Source organism: Oncorhynchus tshawytscha, linkage group LG28, assembly GCF_018296145.1.
Source record: "Oncorhynchus tshawytscha isolate Ot180627B linkage group LG28, Otsh_v2.0, whole genome shotgun sequence".
Classification (NCBI taxonomy): Eukaryota; Metazoa; Chordata; class Actinopteri; order Salmoniformes; family Salmonidae; genus Oncorhynchus; species Oncorhynchus tshawytscha.
This window is the reverse complement of record NC_056456.1, coordinates 36349341-36371177: the sequence shown is the minus strand read 5'-3', so window position 1 is coordinate 36371177 and position 21837 is coordinate 36349341. Positions and strand designations below refer to the sequence as shown.

Here is a 21837-nt window from a genome sequence, read left to right as displayed (position 1 = left end):
TCTCTTCCACCAGGGCACTTTCCCCCCACTCCATTTGTTCTTCCACCGTCTCTTTCTCCACCACTCCTCCCTCGCTTTCCTTCTCTCTCATGCTCCTCCACTTGGTTGCCTTCTTCCGCCGCTTTTCCTGGTTCTCCTACTCCCGTGCCTTCTGTTTCCTTCTCTCTTCCATCCCCCGCTTCTTGCTCCTCCTCCTTCCTTGCGACCTTCCCCTCTGGACCTGTACTCTGGTCATGAGGCATTCTTCCTTCCCCTCCTCTTCTTCCCCCATCCCCCGCTCCTGCTCCCCCCCCCAGCCACAGACGGGTATGACCTCTGACGAGCCGGGCACCCCCGCCACAGGTGTGCTAACGAGCCACACCCGTGGCACGCCTTAGGCTCGTCACAATCCTTCGCCTCGTGCTCCCCCCCCAGCCACACCCGTGGCACGCCTTAGGCTCGTCACAATCCTTCGCCTCGTGCTCCCCAGATCCACAAAATCTGCACTTTCTTGCGCTGCACGAGGCGAAGATGTGGCCATAGGCCATACAGCGCCTGCAAAATGGAGGCTGACGTGCATAAAACAACGTCCCCCTGTCAGCCCCCAGGGAGAACATAGCAGGAGGATGGAGGTAGCCACCATGTCCCTTTGGGTCCTCCCTGAGGAGGGCCTGGAAGCCTCTCCTCCCATTCCAAAACCCAATGGAGTCTTTGAGGTGCCTTGCTGAGGAGACGTTATCCATGTATCTCCCCAGAAAGGCCCTCACCTCTTCGTCCTTAACGTATGGGTTGTAAATGTTGACAGTTACAACCCTAAAGTTGTTCCTCGCCAGGCTTGTTATTTCATAGTGGCTCATCGGCCTCTCACCTCCCACTGCTCTTGCCCTTCTCAGGATATTATCTTGTTTCTCCTCTGTATGTAGTGCCACGTCGTATGCTCCCTCCAACGAGTTGCCTTGGAAACAAAACACGTCCTTCACCGTCAGCTTTAGAATCCCCATCAATATTGTCCTTCCAAAAGTTTCCCGTCCTAAAGGCTCCAACTCCTTTTCCTTCCAAGCAAACCGAATCGTGTTTGCCAGCCCAATCCCAGGGACCGACCGTGTTGATGGATTTTGCACCATCTCCGCAAGGAGAATGGTGCACCCGGCTCACGTTCTCTTCTCTTCCAAAACAAGGAAAAAATAAAAACCAAAGTGACTGAGCCTATCTTGTGCAAACAAACACAGAGACAGGAACAATCACCCACGAAACACTCAAAGAATATGGCTGCCTAAATATAGTTCCCAATCAGAGACAACGATAATCACCTGCCTCTGATTGAGAACCACTTCAGGCAACCATAGACTTTTCTAGATAACCCTAATAAGCCACAATCCCAATACCTATTAAAACCCCAAGACAAAACACACACAAGGGGAAAAAAAAATACATTTCAATCTATTTAATGTCATGTAAAATGTATTTCAAATAGATGTAGATACAGCGTCTTGTGAAAGTCTACACACCCCTTACACAGGTTTCACATTTTGCTGTCTTAAAATTACATCTAAAAAGGGATTATTCTATACTTTACAAAACCTACTCCACATTTTCAAAATGATTTATTTTTTAAATCAACCAAAGACGTCTTGATTGCATATGTCTTCACACACCAGAGTTAATACTTGGTCTGAACACTTCTGTAAATGTCATATTTCAGTTTTTTTATATATAAATTTGCAACAATTTCTAAAAACCTATTTTTGCTTTGTCATTATGGGGTATTGTGTGTAGATTGATGAGAGGGGAAAAAACAATTTAATCAATTTTAGAATAAGGCTGTAACGTAACAAAATGGGGAAAAAGTTAAGGGGTCTGAATACTTTCCGAATGCCATGTATGTATGTATGTATGTATGTACAGTGGGGCAAAAAAGTCACTGCTCTAGAGGAGATCTGCATGGAGGAATGGGCCAAAATACTAGCAACAGTGTGTGAAAACCTTGTGAAGACTTACAGAAAACGTTTGACCTCTGTCATTGCCAACAAAGGGTGTATAACAAAGTATTGAGATAAACTTTTGTTATTGACCAAATACTTACTTTCCACCATAATTTGCAAATAAATTCATTAAAAATCCTACAATGTGATTTTCTGGATTTTTTTCTCTCATTTTGTCTGTCATAGTTGAAGTGTACCTATGATGAAAATTACAGGCCTCTCTCTCATCTTTTTAAGTGGGAGAACTTGCACAATTGGTGGCTGACTAAATACTTTTTGGCCCCACTATATACTACCGTTCAAACGTTTGGGGTCAATAAATGTCCTTGTTTTCCATGACAACATACATGAAATGAGTTGCAAAATTAATAGGAAATATAGTCAAGACGTTGACAAGGTTATAAATAAAGAATGTTTAATTGAAATAATAATTGTGTCCTTAAAACTTTGCTTTTGTAAAAGAATCCTCCATTTGCAGCAATTACAGCCTTGCAGACCTTTGTCATTCTAGTTGTCAATTTGTTGAGGTAATCTGAAGAGATTTCACCCCCATGCTTCCTGAAGCACCTCCCACAGATTGGATTGGCTTGATGGGCACTCCCATCACCATATGGTCAAGCTGCTCCCACAACAGCTCAATAGGGTTGAGATCCGTTGACTGTGCTGGCCACTCCATTAAGACAGAACACCAGCTGACTGCTTCTTCCCTAAATAGTTATTGTATAGTTTGGAGCTGTGCTTTGGGTCATTGTCCTGTTGTAGGAGGAAATTGGCTCCAATTAACATCCGTCCACAGGGTATGGCATGGTGTTACAAAAGGGAGTGACAGCCTTCCTTCTTCATGGTCCCTTTTACCCTGTACAAATCTCCCACTTTACCACCACGAGATCTTCAGTTTCTTGGCAATTTCTCGCATGGAATAGACTTCATTTCTCAGAACATGAATAGACTGACAAGTTTTAGAAGAAAGTACTTTGTTTCTGGCCATTTCTGGCCTGTAATCGAACACACAAATGCTGATCCTCCAGATACTCAATAAGTCTAAAGAAGGTCAGTTTTATTGCCTCTTTAAATCAGAACAACAGTTTTCAGCTGTGCAAAAGGGGTTTCAAATGATCAATTAGCCTTTTGAACACAGGAGTGATGGTTGATGATAATAGACCTCTGTACGTCTATGTAGATATTCCATTACAAATCTGCATTTTCCAGCTACAATAGTCACTTACAACATTAACAATGTCTACACTGTATTTCTGATCAATTTGATATAATATTAATGGACCAAAAATTAAGCTTTTCTTTCAAAAACAAGGACATTTCTAAGTGACCACAAACGTTTTTATAGTACCAGTCAATAGTTTGGACACACCTACTCATTCAAGGGTTTTTCTTTATTTTTACTATTTTCTACATTGTAGAATAATAGTGAAGACTTCAAAACTATGAAATAACCCATATGGAATCATGTAGTAACCAAAAAAGTGTAAACAAATCTAAATACATTTTATATTTGAGATTCTTCAAAGTAGCCACACTTTGCCTTGATGACAGCTTTGCACACTCTTGGCATTCTCTCAACCAGCTTCATGAGGTAGTCACCTAGAATGCCTTTCAATTAACCTCTCTAGGTTATGTGGGACGCTAGTGTCCCATCTGGCCAACATCCAGTGAGATTGCAGAGCACCAAATTCAAATACAGAAATACTCATTTATAAAAATTCAGAAAACAAAACATATTTTACATAGGTTTAAAGATGAACTTCTTGTGAATCTTCTTGTGAATCCAACCACGGTGTCAGATTTTTAAAATGCTTCACGGCGAAAGCATATCTTACGATTATTTGAGAACATAGCCCAGTTCACAAATGATTACAAACAGTAACCAGCCAAGTAGAAGCGTTACAAAACTCAGAAATAGAGATAAAATGAATCCCTTACCTTTGATGATCTTCATATGGTGGCACTCAGAAGACATTCATTTACTCAATAAATGTTCCTTTTGTTCGATAAAGTCTCTTTATATCCAAAAACCTCCGTTTTGTTTGCGCGTTTTCTTCAGTAATCCACAGGCTCAAACGCAGTCAAAACAGGCAGACAAAAAAATCCAAATTGTATCCGTAAAGTTCATAGAAACATGTCAAACAATGTTTATATTCAATCCTCAGGTTGTTTTTAGCCTAAATCATCTATAATATTTCAACCGGACAATAACATTGTCAATATAAAATGTAAACAAGAAATGCACTCTCGGGATTGTGCATGAAAAAGCTCTGTGACACGTCAGGGTCCACTCATTCAGACTGGTCTTACTCCCTCATTTATAAGAATACAAGCCTGAAACCATTTATAAAGACTGTTGACATCTAGTGGAAGGCATAGGAACTGAAAATTGAGTCCTAAGTCAATGGATACTGTAATGGCATTGAATAGAAAACTACAAGTGCAGTCGCAAAAACCATCAAGCGTGATGATGAAACTGGCTCCCATGAGGGCCGCCACAGGACAGGAAGACTGTTACCACTGCTGCAGAGGATAAGTTCATTAGAGTTACCAGCCTCTGAAATTGCAGCTCAAATAAATGCTTCACAGAGGTCAAGTAACAGACACACCTCAACATCAACTATTCAGAGGAGACTGTGTGAATCAGGCCTTCATGGTCAAATTTCTGCAAAGAAACCAATACTAAAGGACACCAATAAGAAGATACTTGCTTGGGCCAAGAAACACAGACAATGGACAAAAAGACAGTCAAAATCTGTCCTTTGGTCTGATGACTCGAAACTTGAGATTTTTGGTTCCAACCGCCGTGTCTTTTTGAGATGCAGAGTAGGTGAATGATGATCTCCGCATGTGTCGTTCCCACCGTGAAGCATGGAGGAGGTGTGATGGTGCAGGGGTACTTTGCTGGTGACACTGTCTGTGATTTATTTAGAATTCAAGACACACTTAAACAGCATGTCTACCACAGCATTCTGCAGCAATATACCATGAACAGGACAATGACCCAACACACCTCCAGGTCTATTTGACCAAGAAGGAGAGTGATGGAGTGCTGCATCAGATGACCTGGCCTCCACAATCACCCGACCTCAACCCAATTGAGATGGTTTGGGATGACTTTGACCGCAGAATGAAGGAAAAGCAGCCAACAAGTGCTCAGCATATGTGGGAACTCCTTCAAGACTGTTGGAAAAGCATTCCAGGTGAAGCTGGTTGAGAGAATGCCAAGAGTGTGCAAAGCTGTCATCAAGGCAAATATTTAGATTTGTTTAACACTTTTTTGGTCACTACATGATTCCATATGTGTTATTTCATAGTATGATGTCTTCACTATTATTCTACAATGTAGAAAATAGTAAAAAATTAAGAAAAACCCTGGAATGAATAGGTGTGTCCAAACATTTTGACTGGTACTATATGTATGTATGTATGTATGTATGTATGTATGTATGTATGTATGTATGTATGTATGTATGTATGTATGTATGTATGTATGTATGTATGTGTGTATGTATGTATGTATGTATGTATGTATGTATGTATGTATGTATGTGTGTGTATGTGTGTGTGTGTGTGTGTGTGTGTATATATGTGTGTGTGTCTAAGCCTGTGTATGTTTGTCTCTCCTGACCTGAGAGATGTGGTTGATGGAGGACTCCATCCGGCGCAGCTGCGAGGCCTGGATGTCCAGCAGCTGCAGCACGTTGTTGGCTAAGGCATTGATCTGGTAGGCCACGCTGGCCAGGGACTGGGTGGTGTAGGCTTTCGTCTCCTCCAGAGCTTTCCTCTTGTCCTGGGCCTAGAAGATGATGAAGAAGATGACGAAAAAGAAGATGAAGATTACTTTGTTGTCCAATTGTACACAAGCTGTAATGGATATGTTACTTCCCCTCTAAAAGACACAGAGGTTAGAGCAAGGAGAAAGACCACCGTGTACATTACACCGTCTGTACATTTAATTCAATAAAGCTTTATTGACAGGCAACATGGTATATACACTGAGTATACCATACACTAGGAACACTTTCCTAATATTGAGTTGCACCCCCCCCCCCCCATGTGCAGAGCAATGCAGGCTGGGTATGAGAGTGGAATTCACAGCCTCTTCCAAGCAGACAGGTGCACATTGGGATGTTTGCCTCCGATAATGCTGGGACATTGGTTAGGAAGCGGGTCTCTCCCTGCTGCAACAGTCTGAGGCTACAGTCATTGCTCATACACACAGTTCCGTATGCAGTACAGGCCTACGTGCATGAAGACTACACACCAGACGCACTGCAGACCTGGGTTCAAATACTTGTAAAAAATTATTTCAAATCATTTATCTGTACTTGATTAAGCTTGCCTGTCTTAATGTACCAATAGAATAGCTCCTAAACTTTATGCCCCACCACATCTTGCCCTCCCGGCAGACTAGAGAAAACACGAAAAGGCATATGAACGATCGGGGTCGATACAACAAACCGTGCTACTGGTTACTGTGATGCTGTGTCAACAGAACATGTCCTGTATGTGCAGAACGTATCAAAGCAAGTCTATACAGAAAAGCACATTGTGCAGACAAATAGATTCTGCCAACAACACATACCCGCACAAATACAGATGTTTCAAAAGCCTCGTTCTTATGATGGGATGACATCACAAACTTGGCAAAGAATTGTACATAAACAATGGAAACACATACACACGCACACACACTCTGGCCTTCCCTGACACTTTTCCACAGGAAAGGAGATCTCCACACCCTCCTCTGTTGACCTGGTATCAGTAATTCACTCCTTCTAGACAGGACCTGGTATCAGTGATTCACTCCGTCTAGACAAGACCTGGTATCAGTGATTCACTCCTTCTAGACAGGACCTGGTATCAGTGATTCACATCTCCATATACATTGAGTATACCTTTGGCTGTGACGATCACGAAATTCCGTCAGCCGGTGATTGTCAAGCAAATACCTGTCGGCCTCACTGTAATTGACTGTTAATCAACATAAACACATGTAGCATCTCCTGGCTTCCACACATTGCCAACAAGCCACCGATGCAGACCTTAGGAACTGTCCATTCATATAGCCTACACCTTCACAATAAATCCATTATTTATTTTAGACAGTTCTAAAGAAGCATGATTTTAAGAAAATGTAGTCTATTTCAGAAGAACAGAATAGCATACTCTTGAGTTGTCCTTATGTTAGGTCCTGATCTGGCTATGCCATATGGCTGTGGGCTACACTAGTTCATTTAGCAGACAGGATTTGCAGGATTTGGTATTATTTTATTGCATGAAGAATACAATGGAACAAAGCTGAATAAAATAGAAAGGATATTTTCTCTAAACGATACGACTATTCAGTGTTGAGTGGTTAACAAAGAAATAGGTACTCCTATATGCTTAATTTAGAGTAATTAATGTAACTTTAGTTGTTCTACAAACACTGGGCTATATGTTTTGATTTTTAATTCATTGTAAGGCTGCATGATGCGACTCTAATGATTATTTGAAAACATTCGTGTAACGGTTTTCTTCTGGTGAAAGAGAGGCGGACCAAAATGCAGCGTGGTTAGTTTTGTACATCTTTAATAAAGATGAAAGTACAACAATCTACAAAAACAAGAAATGTGAAAAACCGAAACAGTCCTATCTGGTGCCACAAACACAAAGACAGGAACAGTCACCCACAAACACACAGTGAAACCCAGGCTACCTAAGTATGATTCTCAATCAGAGACAACTAATGACACCTGCCTCTGATTGAGAACCATACTAGGCCGAAACATAGAAATACCCAAATCATAGAAAAACAAACATAGACTGCCCACCCCAACTCACGCCCTGACCATACTAAATAATGACAAAACAAAGGAAAATAAAGGTCAGAACGTGACAATTCGCTTGAAAGGCATGAGCTCTGCTTTGTTTTTTTGAGCAGGCTGTACACACTACATCAGTCACTAATTCACAGTTTGACAAGCACTTGATAATGTCTAGAATTTCACAGTGGCATCCCCTTTGTGTGGTCGTAATGCACGCAAAAAGAATTCCATGCCTTTTGCGGCCAGTGGCTGTTGTACCCTTCTCCCTGAGTGCTACGTACTCCATCATGTGATCGGGTCTTTCTCACAGGCTACAAGTGAAGACAGATACATCGGGGACACAATGGCGCATGTCCTTATTCAATTCCGAGGTGCATACTGAAGATATTGGAAGAACTGTCCCCATTTACTTTTGGTCAGCCAACAAGATGAGTAGGCCTAAGGAACAACAAAATCACTAGCCTATGTTAATCTATTATCCCCTATAGTACAAAAGTTCACCTATTCTATTCTGTGCGAGAAATAAATATTGCAAACATAGTCTGGGACAGTTGTGTGATACGATAGATCCCAAATTAATATAACCATGAGCACCCAAAAAAATATTTTGCGCAATGTGGCTGACGCAACAGATCAGAACGTTTAGGTTAAAATGTTGATAAACTATTAGGCTATTTCTTCACATTATACGCACAGCAATGCGCACATGGCAGTAGGCTATAAGCGTGAATGTTCCATCAGCATAAAACAGCATTATCAAAAATGACCGCAAATGTGATTATTCATGTAATGGATTTATTATAAAGGTACATTTTTATGGTGAAAATGATCTTCCCGAAAAGTGAAACTCACGAGCTGCTTATATATGTAGTTAGGCTCTACGCCCCATGTAAAGCAGATTAATGTGGTTCATTCTAAGAAGTTATTTCTCCACTTTAGTTGTGATACAAACCATATTAAAACACATAGGCCTATGGACTAGGCTACATGAAGTGCGCAACTATGATTTGAAAAAGTCACAAATAAAAGGCATTTTTGATTGAATCTTGCCTTCACATATACTCAAGCAGTGGTTCCCAAACTTGTTATAGTCCCGTACCCCTTCAAACATTCAACCTCCAGCTGCGTACCCCCTCGAGCACCAGGGTCAGCGCACTCTCAAATGTTGTTTTTTGCCATCATTGTAAGCCTGCCACACACACACTATACAATACATTTATTAAACGGCTCGTGGGAAGTGACAAAGAGCTCTTATAGGACCAGGGCACAAATAATAATATAATAATAATCAATAATTTTGCTCTATATTAAACCATCTTACATATAAAACCTTATTTGTTAATCGAAAATTGTGAATAATTCACCACAGGTTAATTAGAAGGGTGTGCTTGAAAGGATGAACATAACTGCAATGTTGGGTTGTATTGGAGCGAGTCTCAGTCTTAAATCATTTTCCACACACAGTCTGTGCCTGTATTTTGTTTTCATGCTAGTGAGGGCCGAGAATCCACTGTCTTAACAGCGCGATTTGCCAAGGCAGAATACTCTGAGCGCAGCCCAACCCAGAAATCTGGTAGTGGCTTTTGATTAAATAACACTTTCACTGAACCGCTTGTTGCAATGTCGATGAGGCTCTCTTGTTCAGATATCGGTAAGTGGACTGGAGGCAGGGCATGAAAGGGATACAAATCCAGTTGTTTGTGTCATCCATTTCGGGAAAGTACCTGCGTAATTGCACACCCAACTCATTCAGGTGAGTCGCTATATCACATTTGACATTGTCCGCAAGCTTGAGTTCATTTGCACACAAAAAAATCATACAATGATGGAAAGACCTGTGTGTTGTCCTTGTTAATGCAGACAGAGAAAAGCTCCAACTTCTTAATCATAGCTTCAAATTTGTCTAGCACATTTAATATAGTTGCGGAGTGTCCCTGTAATCCTAGATTCAGATCATTCAGGTGAGAAAAAACATCACCCAGATAGGACAGTCGTGTGAGAAACTCGTCATCGCGGAAGTGGTCAGACAAGTGAACATTTTGGTCAGTAAAGAAAACTTTAAGCTCGTCTCTCAATTAAAAAAACTTGTCAATACTTTGCCCCTTGATAACCAGCGCACTTCTGTATGTTGTAAAAGCGTTACATGGTCGCTGCCCATATCATTGCATAGTGCAGAAAATACACAAGAGTTCAGGGGCCTTGCTTTAGCAAAGTTAACCATTTTCACTGTAGTGTCCAAAACGTCTTTCAAGCTGTCAGGCATTCCCTTGGCCGAAAGCCTCTCGGTGCATGCTGCAGTGTACCCAAGTGGCATCGGAAGCAACTGTTGCATGTGCATTACCACTCCACTAGGTCTCCCTGTCATGGCTTTTGCGCCATCAGTACAGATAGCAATATGAGCAGCAGCTATGTTTGGCTACATACGGACCATCAGTGGAATTCCTGAGAGAGAGTAACGTTTAATATGATTGACGAGGCCACCTGTATTTGACATTGTGTTGTTATTTCGCTGAATTGTATTTTTGGCAGTGAAACGAGGCTACTCAGGCAAGAGAAAAAAACTCACCCAAATGTATAGCCCCGTTGGAAAATATTAATGAAAAAATAAAATGAATAAAAAATACATGTCATCTATGCACTTAAATAGCGAATGGAGGACGCTTTTCCCTGTGGTTTATTTTCATGCCAGCCAGGTAGGCTATACTCCTGTTGTAAATATAAGCAATGTGTTTAATATTAGGAAAGTTGACAAATAAATAAAGTAGGCCTAGACTATAGAAAGCTGCTCCTCCTCTTTTTAGTAGAGGCCATCACTCTTATTTTCTCGCACAATTGCATAGCCTATTGAAATGTTGTGCAACATGAGCTCTCATGAAGTGACTGATTAGATTTTCAAATACATTTTCATTGATGTCAAGAGTGATTAGAGGGACAATAGAGTGCTGAGTACCAGGCAGATTGCAAGTTTAGTATACTGCTAATGACCATCAGCTTCAGAACTTGGAGAAGCCTAATTACCATGACTAAACGGTCATGTGGAATTTAGCTGCCTTCATGAATCAACAGCCCTAAGTATAAGAACAATTCCTAATATTAAGAACAGATTAAGAACAAATTCCTAATATTGAATATTCACCTGGTCAGTCTATATCGTGGAAAGAGGTGTTCTTAATGTTTCGTTCACTCAGTGAATATCCCCATGCTTTCATTCATCTGGATACTAGTACAGAATGAATGAGTGACTTTAAATACCCATAACTACATTTTGCATTCGTTAGAAATCAAACCATGGCTAAAGCCTTATCATTGAAAGCACCTAAGTCAACACAATGAATGGGTTGAGTGAATGAATTTGGGAGAATTTCTGTCTCATCTGCAGTGATGGCTTTATTTAACTATAAGGGAAGGGGGCACACCTACAATTCAGGGTCATTGAGGACAAGCGATACATCTCAGTGTTAGACAGAGAAGGATTAGGCTATTGACCATCAATCAAATTTCAATCAAATGTATTTTATAAAGCCCTTTTTACATCAGCAGTTGTCACAAAGTGCTTATACAGAAACCCAGCTTAAAACCCCAAAGAGCAAACAATGCAGATGTAGAAGCACGGTGGCTAGGAAAACTCCCTAGAAAGACAGGAACCTAGGAAGAAACCTAGAGAGGAACCAGGCTGAGGGGCGGCCAGTCTATAAGGCCAGAACGTTCTCCTTTTAAACACTGAACCAAGAGCCACACACTCCAAAAAGTGTTTTGCCATGGCTACCGAGTGTTGCAGTGGTCTAAGGCACTGCATTTAGGCATCACTAAAGACCCGGGTTCGATCCCTGGCTGTGTACAACCGGCCCTGACCGGGAATCCCATAGGGTGGTGCACAATTGCATGAGAGTCGTCCGGAATAGGGGAGGGTTTTGACCGGAGGGGCTTTACAAATCAAATGGTCACATACATATATTTAACAGATGTTATAGCGGGTGTAGTGAGATGCTTGTGTTCGTAGCTCCAACAGTGCAGGTGTATCTAAAAAAAATTCACACAAATCTAAAAGTAAAAGAATGGAATTAAGAAATATATAAATATTAGATTGAGCAATGTCGGAGTGGCATTGACTAAAATACAGTAGATGAAAATACAGTATATATATATATATATGAGATGAGTAAAGCAGTATGTAAACATTATTAAAGTGACTAGTGTTCCATTATTAAAGTGGCCAGTGATTCCAAGTCTATTTATATAGGGCAGCAGCCTCTAAGGTGCAGGGTTGCGTAACCGGGTGGAAGCCGGCTAGTGATGGCTATTTAACCGTCTGATGGCTGTTTTTCAGTCTCTCGGTCCCAGCGTTGATGCACATATACTGAACAAGCATTCTGGATGATAGCTGGGTGAACAGGCCGTGGCTCGGGTGGTTGATGTCCTTGATGATCTTTTTGGCCTTCCTGTGACATCGGGTGCTGTAGGTGTCCTAGAGGGCAGGTCGTTTGACTCCGGTGATGCCTTGGGCAGACTGCACCCCCCTCTAGTAGAGCCCTGCGGTTGCGGGAGGTGCAGTTTCTGTACCAGGCGGTGATACAGCCCGACAGGATGCTCTCAATTGTACATCTGTAAAAGTTTGTGAGGGTTTTAGGGGCCAAGCCAAATTTCTCAGCTTCCTGAGATTGAAGCGGTGCTGTTGCGCCTTCTTCAACACACAGACTATGTGGACCATTTCAAATCGTCAGTTTTTAATTTTTTTTATTTCACCTTTATTTAACCAGGTCGGCCAGGTGAGAATAAGTTCTCATTTACAACTGTGACCTGGCCAAGATAAAGCAAAGCAGTGTGCCAAAAACAACACAGTTAAACAAACGTACAACACAGTTAAACAAACGTACAACACAGGATAAACAAACGTACAGTCAATAACACAATAGAAAAGGTCAGTGATGTGTACGCCAAGTAACTTGAAGCTTTCCACCTTCTCCACTGCAGTCCCATCGATGTGGATCCACGATCAGCTCCTTTGAATTGTTGACGTTGAGCGAAAGGTTCTTTTCCTGGCACTACTCTCCCAGGGTCCTCACCTCCTCCCTGTAGGTTGTCTTATCATTGTTGAAATCAGGCCTACTACTGTTGTGTCGTCTGCAAACTTAATGATTGAGTTGGAGGCGTGCGTGGCCACGCAGTCATGTAGTGAACAGGGAGTACAGGAGGGGGCTGAGCACACATCCTTGTGGGGCCCCTGTGTTGAGGATCAGCGAAGGGGAAATGTTGTTTCCTACCTTCACCACCTGGGGACAGCCATCAGGAAGTCCAGGACCCAGTTGCACAGGGCAGGGTCGAGACTCAGGGTCCCAAGCTTAATGATGAGCTTGGAGGGTACTATGGTGTTGAATGCTGAGCTATACTCAATGAACAGCATTCTTACATAGGTATTCCTTTTGTCCAGATGGGATAGGGCAGTGTGCAGTGCGATGGCAATTGCATCGTCTGTGGATCTATTGGGCGGTAAGCAAATTGAAGTGGGTCTAGGGTGACGGGTGAGGTAGAAGAGATATGATACTTAACTATCCTCTCAACGCACTTCATGATGACAGAAGTGAGTCATTTAGTTCAGTTGCCTTTGCTTTCTTGGGTACAGGAACAATGGTGGACATCTTTAAACAAGTGGGGACAGCAGACTGGAATAGGGAGAGATTGAATATGTCCGTAAACACTCCAGCCAGCTGGTCTGTGCACAGATGGACTCCAATCAAGTTGTAGAAACATCTCAAGGATGATCAATGGAAACAGGATGCACCTGAGCTCAATTTCTAGTCCAATAGCAAAGGGTCTGAATAGTTATGTAAATAAGGTATTTCTATTTTTAATACATTTGCCACTTTGTCATTATGTGGTATTTTGTGTAGATTGATGAGTAAAAACATCCCTTTAACCAGTTTTAGAATAAGGCTGTAACGTCACAAAATGTGGAAAAAGTCAAGGGTTCTGAACACTTTCTGAATGCACTATCTGTAAGTCGAGCAGTAAATTTCAAACATAGATTCAACCACAAAGATCAGGGGGGTTTTGCCTCGCAAAGGGCACCTATTGGTAGATGGGTAAAAAAGAAAAAAGCAGACTGAATATCCCTTTGAGCATGGTGCAGTTATTAATTACACTTTGGGTGGTGTATCAATACACCCAGTCACTACAAACATACAGGTGTACTTCCTAACTCAGTTGCCGGAGAGGAAGGAAATCACTCAGGAATTTTACCATGAGGCCAATGGTAACTTTAAAACAGTTACAGAGTTTAATGTCTGGTATAGGAGAAGACTGAGGATGAATCAACAACATTGTAGTTACTCCACAATACTAACCTAATTGACAGAGTGAATAGAAGGAAGCCTGTACAGAAAATAAATATTCCAAAACATGCATCCTGTTTGCAACAAAACAAAAAAATGCAAAAATCCTGTTTACAAAAGTGTTGTTTGGGGCAAATCAAGGCACTGGGTGGTGGCTGCATCATGTTAATACTGCAAAAAAAAGAAACGGAATGGAGCTAAGCACAGGAAAAATCTTAGAGGAAAACCTGGTTCAGTCTGCTTTCCACCAGACACTGGGAGATGAATTCACCTTTCAGCAGGACAATAATCTACAACACAAGGGCAAATCTACACTGTAGTTGCTTACCAATAAGACCGTGAACGTTCCTGAGTGGCCATGTTACAGTTTTGACTTAAATCTGCTTGAAAATCTATGGCAAGACTTGAAAATGGTTGTCTAGCAAAGATCAACAACAAATTTGACATAGTTTGAAGAATTTTGAAAATATGCACAATCCATGTGTGAGAAGCTCTTTGAGACTTACTCAGAAAGACTCACAGCTGTAATCGCTGCCAAGGGTGATTCTAACATGTATTGTGAATACTTATGTAAATAAGATATTTCTGTATTTCATTTTCAATACATTTGCAAAAATATCTTAAAACATGCTTTTAACTTATGTGTAGATGGGTAAAAAAGAAGAAGATTTATTCCATTTTGAATTCAGACTGTAACACAACCAAATGTGGAATAAGTCAAAGGGGTATGAATACTTTCTGAAGACATCGTACATCAACACTTAATCACCGGAGGAAAGCAAGTAAAACCCACAACAAAACACACCCTACTGTAGTTAATATTGTAATTCTAAGATAAAAAAATATTCTCCAGGGGACACGATTGTTTGAAGTTGTTTTGTCAACTGAAATAAATTCATGATAGTGATCACTGCAGTTTGCTAAAGCAGGAAAATAATCCAGCAGCAACAAGAAACAAGAAATTTGAAAAATTATTTGAAAAATTATTTGAAATATTATGTGGAATATAATGGACATTTTTTGTAGGGGTTGATACATTTTTTTGTTAGGGCAAAATGGAAATGACAAAAAAAAAGTGGAAATTACAAACTTTAGAAGGCTTTTTATACCTTGAATACACTACAACTTTGCATTTCCTGCTGTGTAGGAAAAGTCTCAGCAACAATATGGTGATCAAATTAAGATCCTACATCTGTAAGTGATAGTACATTACAACACAAGACTGCTTATCTGAATCCAAGGCAAAGGGGAAATTGACAGGGAAAACCATCCCACTCAACACATTTAACCCCCTTTACCCCATCTCCTTCAAAACCTGTAGACTAATAGTTGTATCAGTGATCCTCTGCATAGCTGGTGACAGTTTAATCACCCAATGGTGTGTACAATACTCACTGACCTGTGGTGTTCATTTCTCATCTAATTTTCCACTAATTGCATGTGTAGCTTCCGAAACAGGTCGCCTGAACATGATGAGATAATGATGTCTATTAAGGGGTCAATCAAACACAATTAATAGAGTAGGCTTGAATTATGACAACCTAGAACCTGAGGGTAACTGAGGACATGCTCAAACATAAGTAGGTGATTGGTTGAGAACTGCCATTGAGAGAACTGATCCTGAACTATACACTGATTATACTAATCATTAGGAACACCTTCCTATAATTGAGTTGCACCTCCCCTTGCCGTCAGAATAGCCTCACTTCTTTGTGCCATGGACTCAACAAGGTGTCGAAAGCGTTCCACAGGGATGCTGGCCCATGATTACTCCAATGCCTCTCACAGTTGTGCGAAGTTGGCTGGATGTCCTTTGGGTGGTGGACAATTCTTGATACAATTTTCCAGAGGAAGGCAGATCTCCATACCCTCCTCTGTTGGCTTGTGACCTGGATTCACTCGGTCTAGACAGGACCTCGTATCAGTGATTCACTCCTAGAAAGGACCAGGTATCAGTGATTCACTCCTTCTAGAAAGGATCTGGTATCAGTGATTCACTCCATCTAGACAGGACCTGGTATCAGTGATTCACTCCTTCTAGAAAGGATCTGGTATCAGTGATTCACTCCATCTAGACAGGACCTGGTATCAGTGATTCACTCCATCTAGAAAGGACCTGGTATCAGTGATTCACTCCTAGAAAGGACCAGGTATCAGTGATTCACTCCTTCTAGACAGGACCTGGTATCCGTGGTTAACATCTCCATATACACTGAGTATACCACACATTAAGAACACCTTCCTGATATTGAGTTGCGCCTCCCTCCCCTTTTTTACCCTCAGAGAAGCCACAATTCTTTGTGGCGTGGACTCTACAAGGTGTCGAAAGCATTCCACAGGGATGCTGGCCCATGTTGACTCAATGCTTCCCACAGTTGTGTCAAGTTGGCTGGATGTCCTTTGGGTGGTGGACCATTCTGGATACAAATGGAAAAATTTGAGCGTGAAAAACCCAGCAGCGTTGCAGTTATTGACACAAACCGGTGCGCCTGGCACCTACCACCATACCCCGTTCAAAGACGTTTAAATATTTTTTCTTGCCCATTCACCCTCTGAATGGCACATATACACAATCCATGCCTCAAGTGTCTCAATACTTAAAAATCCTTCTTTACCCTGCCTCCTCCCCTTCATCTACACTGATTGAAGTGGATTTAACAAGTGACATCAATAAGGGATCATAGCTTTCACCTGGATTCACCTGGTCAGCCTATGTCAGGGAAAGAGCAGGTGTTCTTAATGTTTTGTCCACTCAGTACAGGCCAAACCAGATAACCTATTAAAGCTATGAGTCAGTACAGCTCAAATCAGATAGCCTGTTAAAGCTATGAGTCAGTACTAGAGGTCGACCGATTATGATTTTTCAACGCCGATACCGATTATTATTATTATTATTATTCAGCATGTACACACCTGAGATTTGAACTCACAAACTCTTGGTTCACGGTAGACCGATTTATGAATTTTCAACGTCAATACCGATAACGATTATTAGAGGACCAAAAAAAGCTGTATACTGATTTTTAAAAATGTATTTGTAATAATGACAATTACAACAATACTGAATGAACACTTATTTTAACTTAGTATAATACATCAATAAAATCAATTTAGCCTCAAGTAAATAATGAAACATGTTCAATTTGGTTTAAATAATGCAAAAACAAAGTGTTGGAGAAGAAAGTAAAAGTGCAATATGTGCCATGTAAGAAAGCTAACGTTTCAGTTCCTTGCTCAGAACATGAGAACATATGAAAGCTGGACTAGTTAACTGTAAGGTTGCAAAATTGGATCCCCCGAGCTGACAAGGTGAAAATCTGTCGTTCTGCCCCTGAACGAGGCAGTTAACCCACCGTTCCTAGGCAGTCATTGAAAATAAGAATGTGTTCTTAACTGACTTGCCTAGTTAAATAAAGGTATAAAAAAATATCGGCAAATCGGCGCCCAAAAATACCGATTTCCGATTGTTATGAAAACTTGAAATCGGCCCCAATTAATCAGCCATTCCGATTAATCGGTCGACCTCTAGTCAGTACAGCTCAAACCAGATAGCCTATTGAAGCTATGAGTCACACTCATTCCCCAGAAGAGAGAGAACAGCAATAAAGGATGATGTCATGGGGAGAATCTCAATTGCATACTCCTCACATCCTCTCTCCTCTCGCCTCATTCTCAAAACCCATTGGATGAGAAAGCCTGAGGTCCCTCCCTTCTGACCTTCTGCTCTAACCGTATGAATATTATCCAAATGCATCAGAATCTCTCATGGCTTCACGTTAAAAACAAATTACTGTCCAGTCTTCTGATTTTCTTTAGGAATGTTATATATATTTTTTTAAACACAGTATTTTTCAGGCCAGTTAGTACATGCTAGCAACACGCATAACCACCAAACCAGACAGGCAAATTCAGGGCAGCTAAGACAACCCAAGCCAAGGACAAATCGACTTAAATCTACAGTTTTATATAGAGCCATGGCTGAATGGAACTCTTTATCAATCCATATTGCTCAGGCAAAAAGTAAATCCACCTTCAAGAAAAAAAATAAAAGAACATCTAATGTGATAGACCATATGACTGGACAGGAAATAGAAAGAACATCTAATGTGACAGACCATATGACTGGACAGGAAATAGAAAGAACATCTAATGTGACAGACCATATGACTGGACAGGAAATAGAAAGAACATATAATGTGATAGACCATATGACTGGACAGGAAATAGGAAGAAAATCTAATGTGACAGACCATATGACTGGACAGGAAATAGACAGAACATCTAATGTGATAGACCATATGACTGGACAGGAAATAGGAAGAAAATCTAATGTGACAGACCATATGACTGGACAGGAAATAGACAGAACATCTAATGAGATAGACCATATGACTGGACAGGAAATAGACAGAACATCTAATGAGATAGACCATATGACTGGACAGGAAATAGACAGAACATCTAATGAGATAGACCATATGACTGGACAGGAAATAGACAGAACATCTAATGTGATAGACCATATGACTGGACAGGAAATAGAAAGAACATCTAATGTGATAGACCATATGTCTGGACAGGAAATAGAAAGAACATCTAATGTGATAGACCATATGACTGGACAGGAAATAGAAAGAACATCTAATGTGATAGACCATATGACTGGACAGGAAATAGAAAGCATCAACTGAATGTTAAATGTGTTTCCTGTCAGGTATTTTAATTATCTGTATTGTCTACTTGTTGAATGTTTGTGAAGTCTTGATTGTGGTTGTTTGTAATGTCTTGTTAATTGGTGTTGGACCCCAGGAAGATTAGCTAGGGTTACGGCGTGAGCTATTGGGGATCCTAATAAAAATTACAAAATTCCTCCAATGGGGTTTGAGATTCTCCTAGGGTAGATAACAGAGTGGGACAATTCCCACAGAATCAAGCTAATTGCAGTGGTCTAAAAATGTCCCCTGGAAGGAAACCACGGTAATAATGCTCTCCAATCAGAGTCATACACTTGATTAATGCTCAGAAGCTGAACCACCTTCTCTCTTTCAGTCTGCAACTGAATATGTTGATACTCTCACCTGCCCCATGCAGTCAAAATCACCCCTTTACCAAACCTAACCCTCTTTCATCAGGGTAGGTGGTACCTTATGGTGGAGAACATACATGATACTAACTGACCCTAATCTCCAAACCCTATATCTTTACCAAACATAACCCTCTTTCATCAGGGTAGGTGGTACCTTACTTTGGAAAACACAACGATACTAACCTGCTTCAACTCCCCTAATCTCCAAACCCCTTTTTCTTTACCAAGACTAACCAGTCTTTTAACTTGTGATGGGAGACCCACATTATACTAACCTGGTACTTTAGAACTAGGGGCCCTACTGGTTATACTAGTTAGATAGGCCTGCTGCTACTTAATATAATAAATACTTGTGGAGGGCACGGCCTTAACACATTCATGATTCATCTATGAGTCAGTAGGATATCATGTGAAGGGGGATTTAGGGTGGGGCCTCAGCTTTGACAAATACGGTTGCTTGTGGTTTTCCTTCCTTAACAGATGAACTGTGTTCCATTGATCTCTTGGACATTTACTATGAGAAACCAGAGATTATTAGTTTGAGGCCTACAAGCTTGACTTGAAGCTGGATGACGTAAAACTAGATGTTTAAATTAAGTTGTTTGCCTGTCATTATGGATTTGGCTTTTGATGTGTCCTTTTATGATTTGGTTATAAAGGTGCTATAGCAAGCCTCATGACCTGTAGTGTTCCCCAATGGCATCACTGATGAGCTATCCAACTGCACCACTGGGTTCATCTGGATTCTACAATATGACGTAACCGGTGGCCCCATTGGTTGCTCCTTACATCACCAGCTGTTCTGTGAGAGTCATCGTCAGAGCCTCAACAAAACGGCATTTCTGATCCTGCCGCCATTTTGTATTTTTATATTTCAAATTTTTGGACCAGTTGACAGTAAAAGGTTAGGCCAGGTGTGTGTAAACAATGGCAGCATGTTCTTAATCCAATACACAGACAATAATCCAGATTATTAAAATGTAATCCATTTGTCTGGGAGAGAGGAACAAAAAAATCTATGGAGTAAAGTAATATTACATTCTCAGGGACACTCGTGGAGCACAAATCAAATGTGCAAGTCACGTTTGAGTCTGAAATGTGCTTTATGCCATTACAATCCATTGCCACAATGTCAATCTGATAGACAGTGATAACGCGAATGTCTAGCAACCCAAAGGTTGCGTGTTCAAATCTCATCACAGAAAACGTTTGTATTTTCATTAATTAGCAATTTTGTAAAAACGTAGCGCTTTTTAGCTACTTTGCAACTACTTAGCATGTTAGCTAACCCTTCCCCTAACCTTAACCCTTCAACCTAGATCCTAACCTTAACCCTTCCCCTAACCTTAACGCTTTAACCTAGATCCTAACCTTAACCCTAACCTTAACGCTTTAACCTAGATCCTAACCTTAACCCTAACCCTTCCCCTAACCTTAACGCTTTAACCTAGATCCTAACCTCCTAACCCTTCCCCTAACCTTAACGCTTTCACCTAACTTCTAAACCTAACCTTAACCCCTAGAAAGAAAGCATGCTCAATCGGCAGAGTTGATATCTGCGCTTATAAACCCAGGGTCGTTATGTTTTCGCAAATTCGTAACATATTGTATAATTGCAATTCGTAACATATTGTACAAATTGCAATTCATAACCTATTGTCTAATTGCAATTCATAACCTATTGTACAAATTGTAATTCGTAGCATATCATACGAATTGTAAATCGTAGCATATCTTACGAAACGTAAACTACCAATCGATGGGCTCCGCAATTTACGTTTACTATGTTACGTCTACCACTGTGTCCTGGTTGTATAATGATGAAACGAATAAAACCATTTGGCCTATTCGATAGCCTACCTATCAAAGAGAATGCAGTCAGTGACAAGCCTTGGTCATAACAACGACACACCCTCTGAATAGTCTCCATTAGCTTTGTAAATTGATATTAAATGGCTGGTGAATAATGGTCGCAAGAGTGGTCAACCACCCGAACAGTGCTCTTATATGAAAATAGAGCTCGAGATGGTAACCAGTTTTAAGCATATAATGATTAGGTCGCCTTTTTATTTATTTTTTTACATTGCCAAAAGCCTATTTCGTGATTTAGATATCTGTCTAGCGGTCTGGGGGAAACATTTCCTGTCCCCGGTTTCACTCAGTTCTTGAACATTAGGCTACAAATCCGACGAATTCCGCATATAATTCAACATTTTATCAGCGATGTATTTTTCCTTACCTGTACATAATTGTTTTCACAGTATTCTGCAACCCTCGATAGATTTTGGTAGCTTTCCACAAGCGCTCGTTTACCGGCCGGAATTTCTTCCTCTAGCAACATTTGTAGTTCTGCCATCTTACATCCTTCTGCATTTCTCTCCTCCCTTTCCTTTCAATGAGGCAAAGCGATGCTGCTTTTGGTGTGGTGAGAAAGGGGCTCCCCCGCCTGGTATTGTGGCACTTCTGGCCTCGATTTTATCACTGTTACATTTGACCGCGCTCTGGACTCGTTGTCAACTGTGATTGGTTCAGATACTACATCGATTAGTTGTGGATCAATTGATTTTGAGTGCGATTGTGGCTTGTTGAATTCAGAGCTGATGAAGAGCGATCGGGTCTAGTGGCAGAAGGTAGCCACTGATGGCGCG

General features: G+C 40.9%; 1 protein-coding gene across 6 annotated transcripts in view; it reads right to left on the bottom strand.

The window, feature by feature from the left end:
- Positions 1-21718, bottom strand: part of LOC112227224 (abl interactor 1) — a 49525-nt gene extending 27807 nt beyond the window's left edge. For all 6 annotated transcript variants that reach the window (XM_024392109.2, XM_024392113.2, XM_024392110.2 and 3 more), the window contains exons 1-2: positions 21429-21718; positions 5593-5760 (exon numbers count right to left, since the gene is read on the bottom strand). In XM_024392109.2, coding sequence (XP_024247877.1) covers positions 5593-5760; positions 21429-21545 — 285 coding nt within the window. In that variant the 5' untranslated portion in view covers positions 21546-21718. The remainder of the gene's footprint in view (positions 1-5592; positions 5761-21428) is intronic.
- Between the last annotated feature and the right edge of the window lie 119 nt (positions 21719-21837).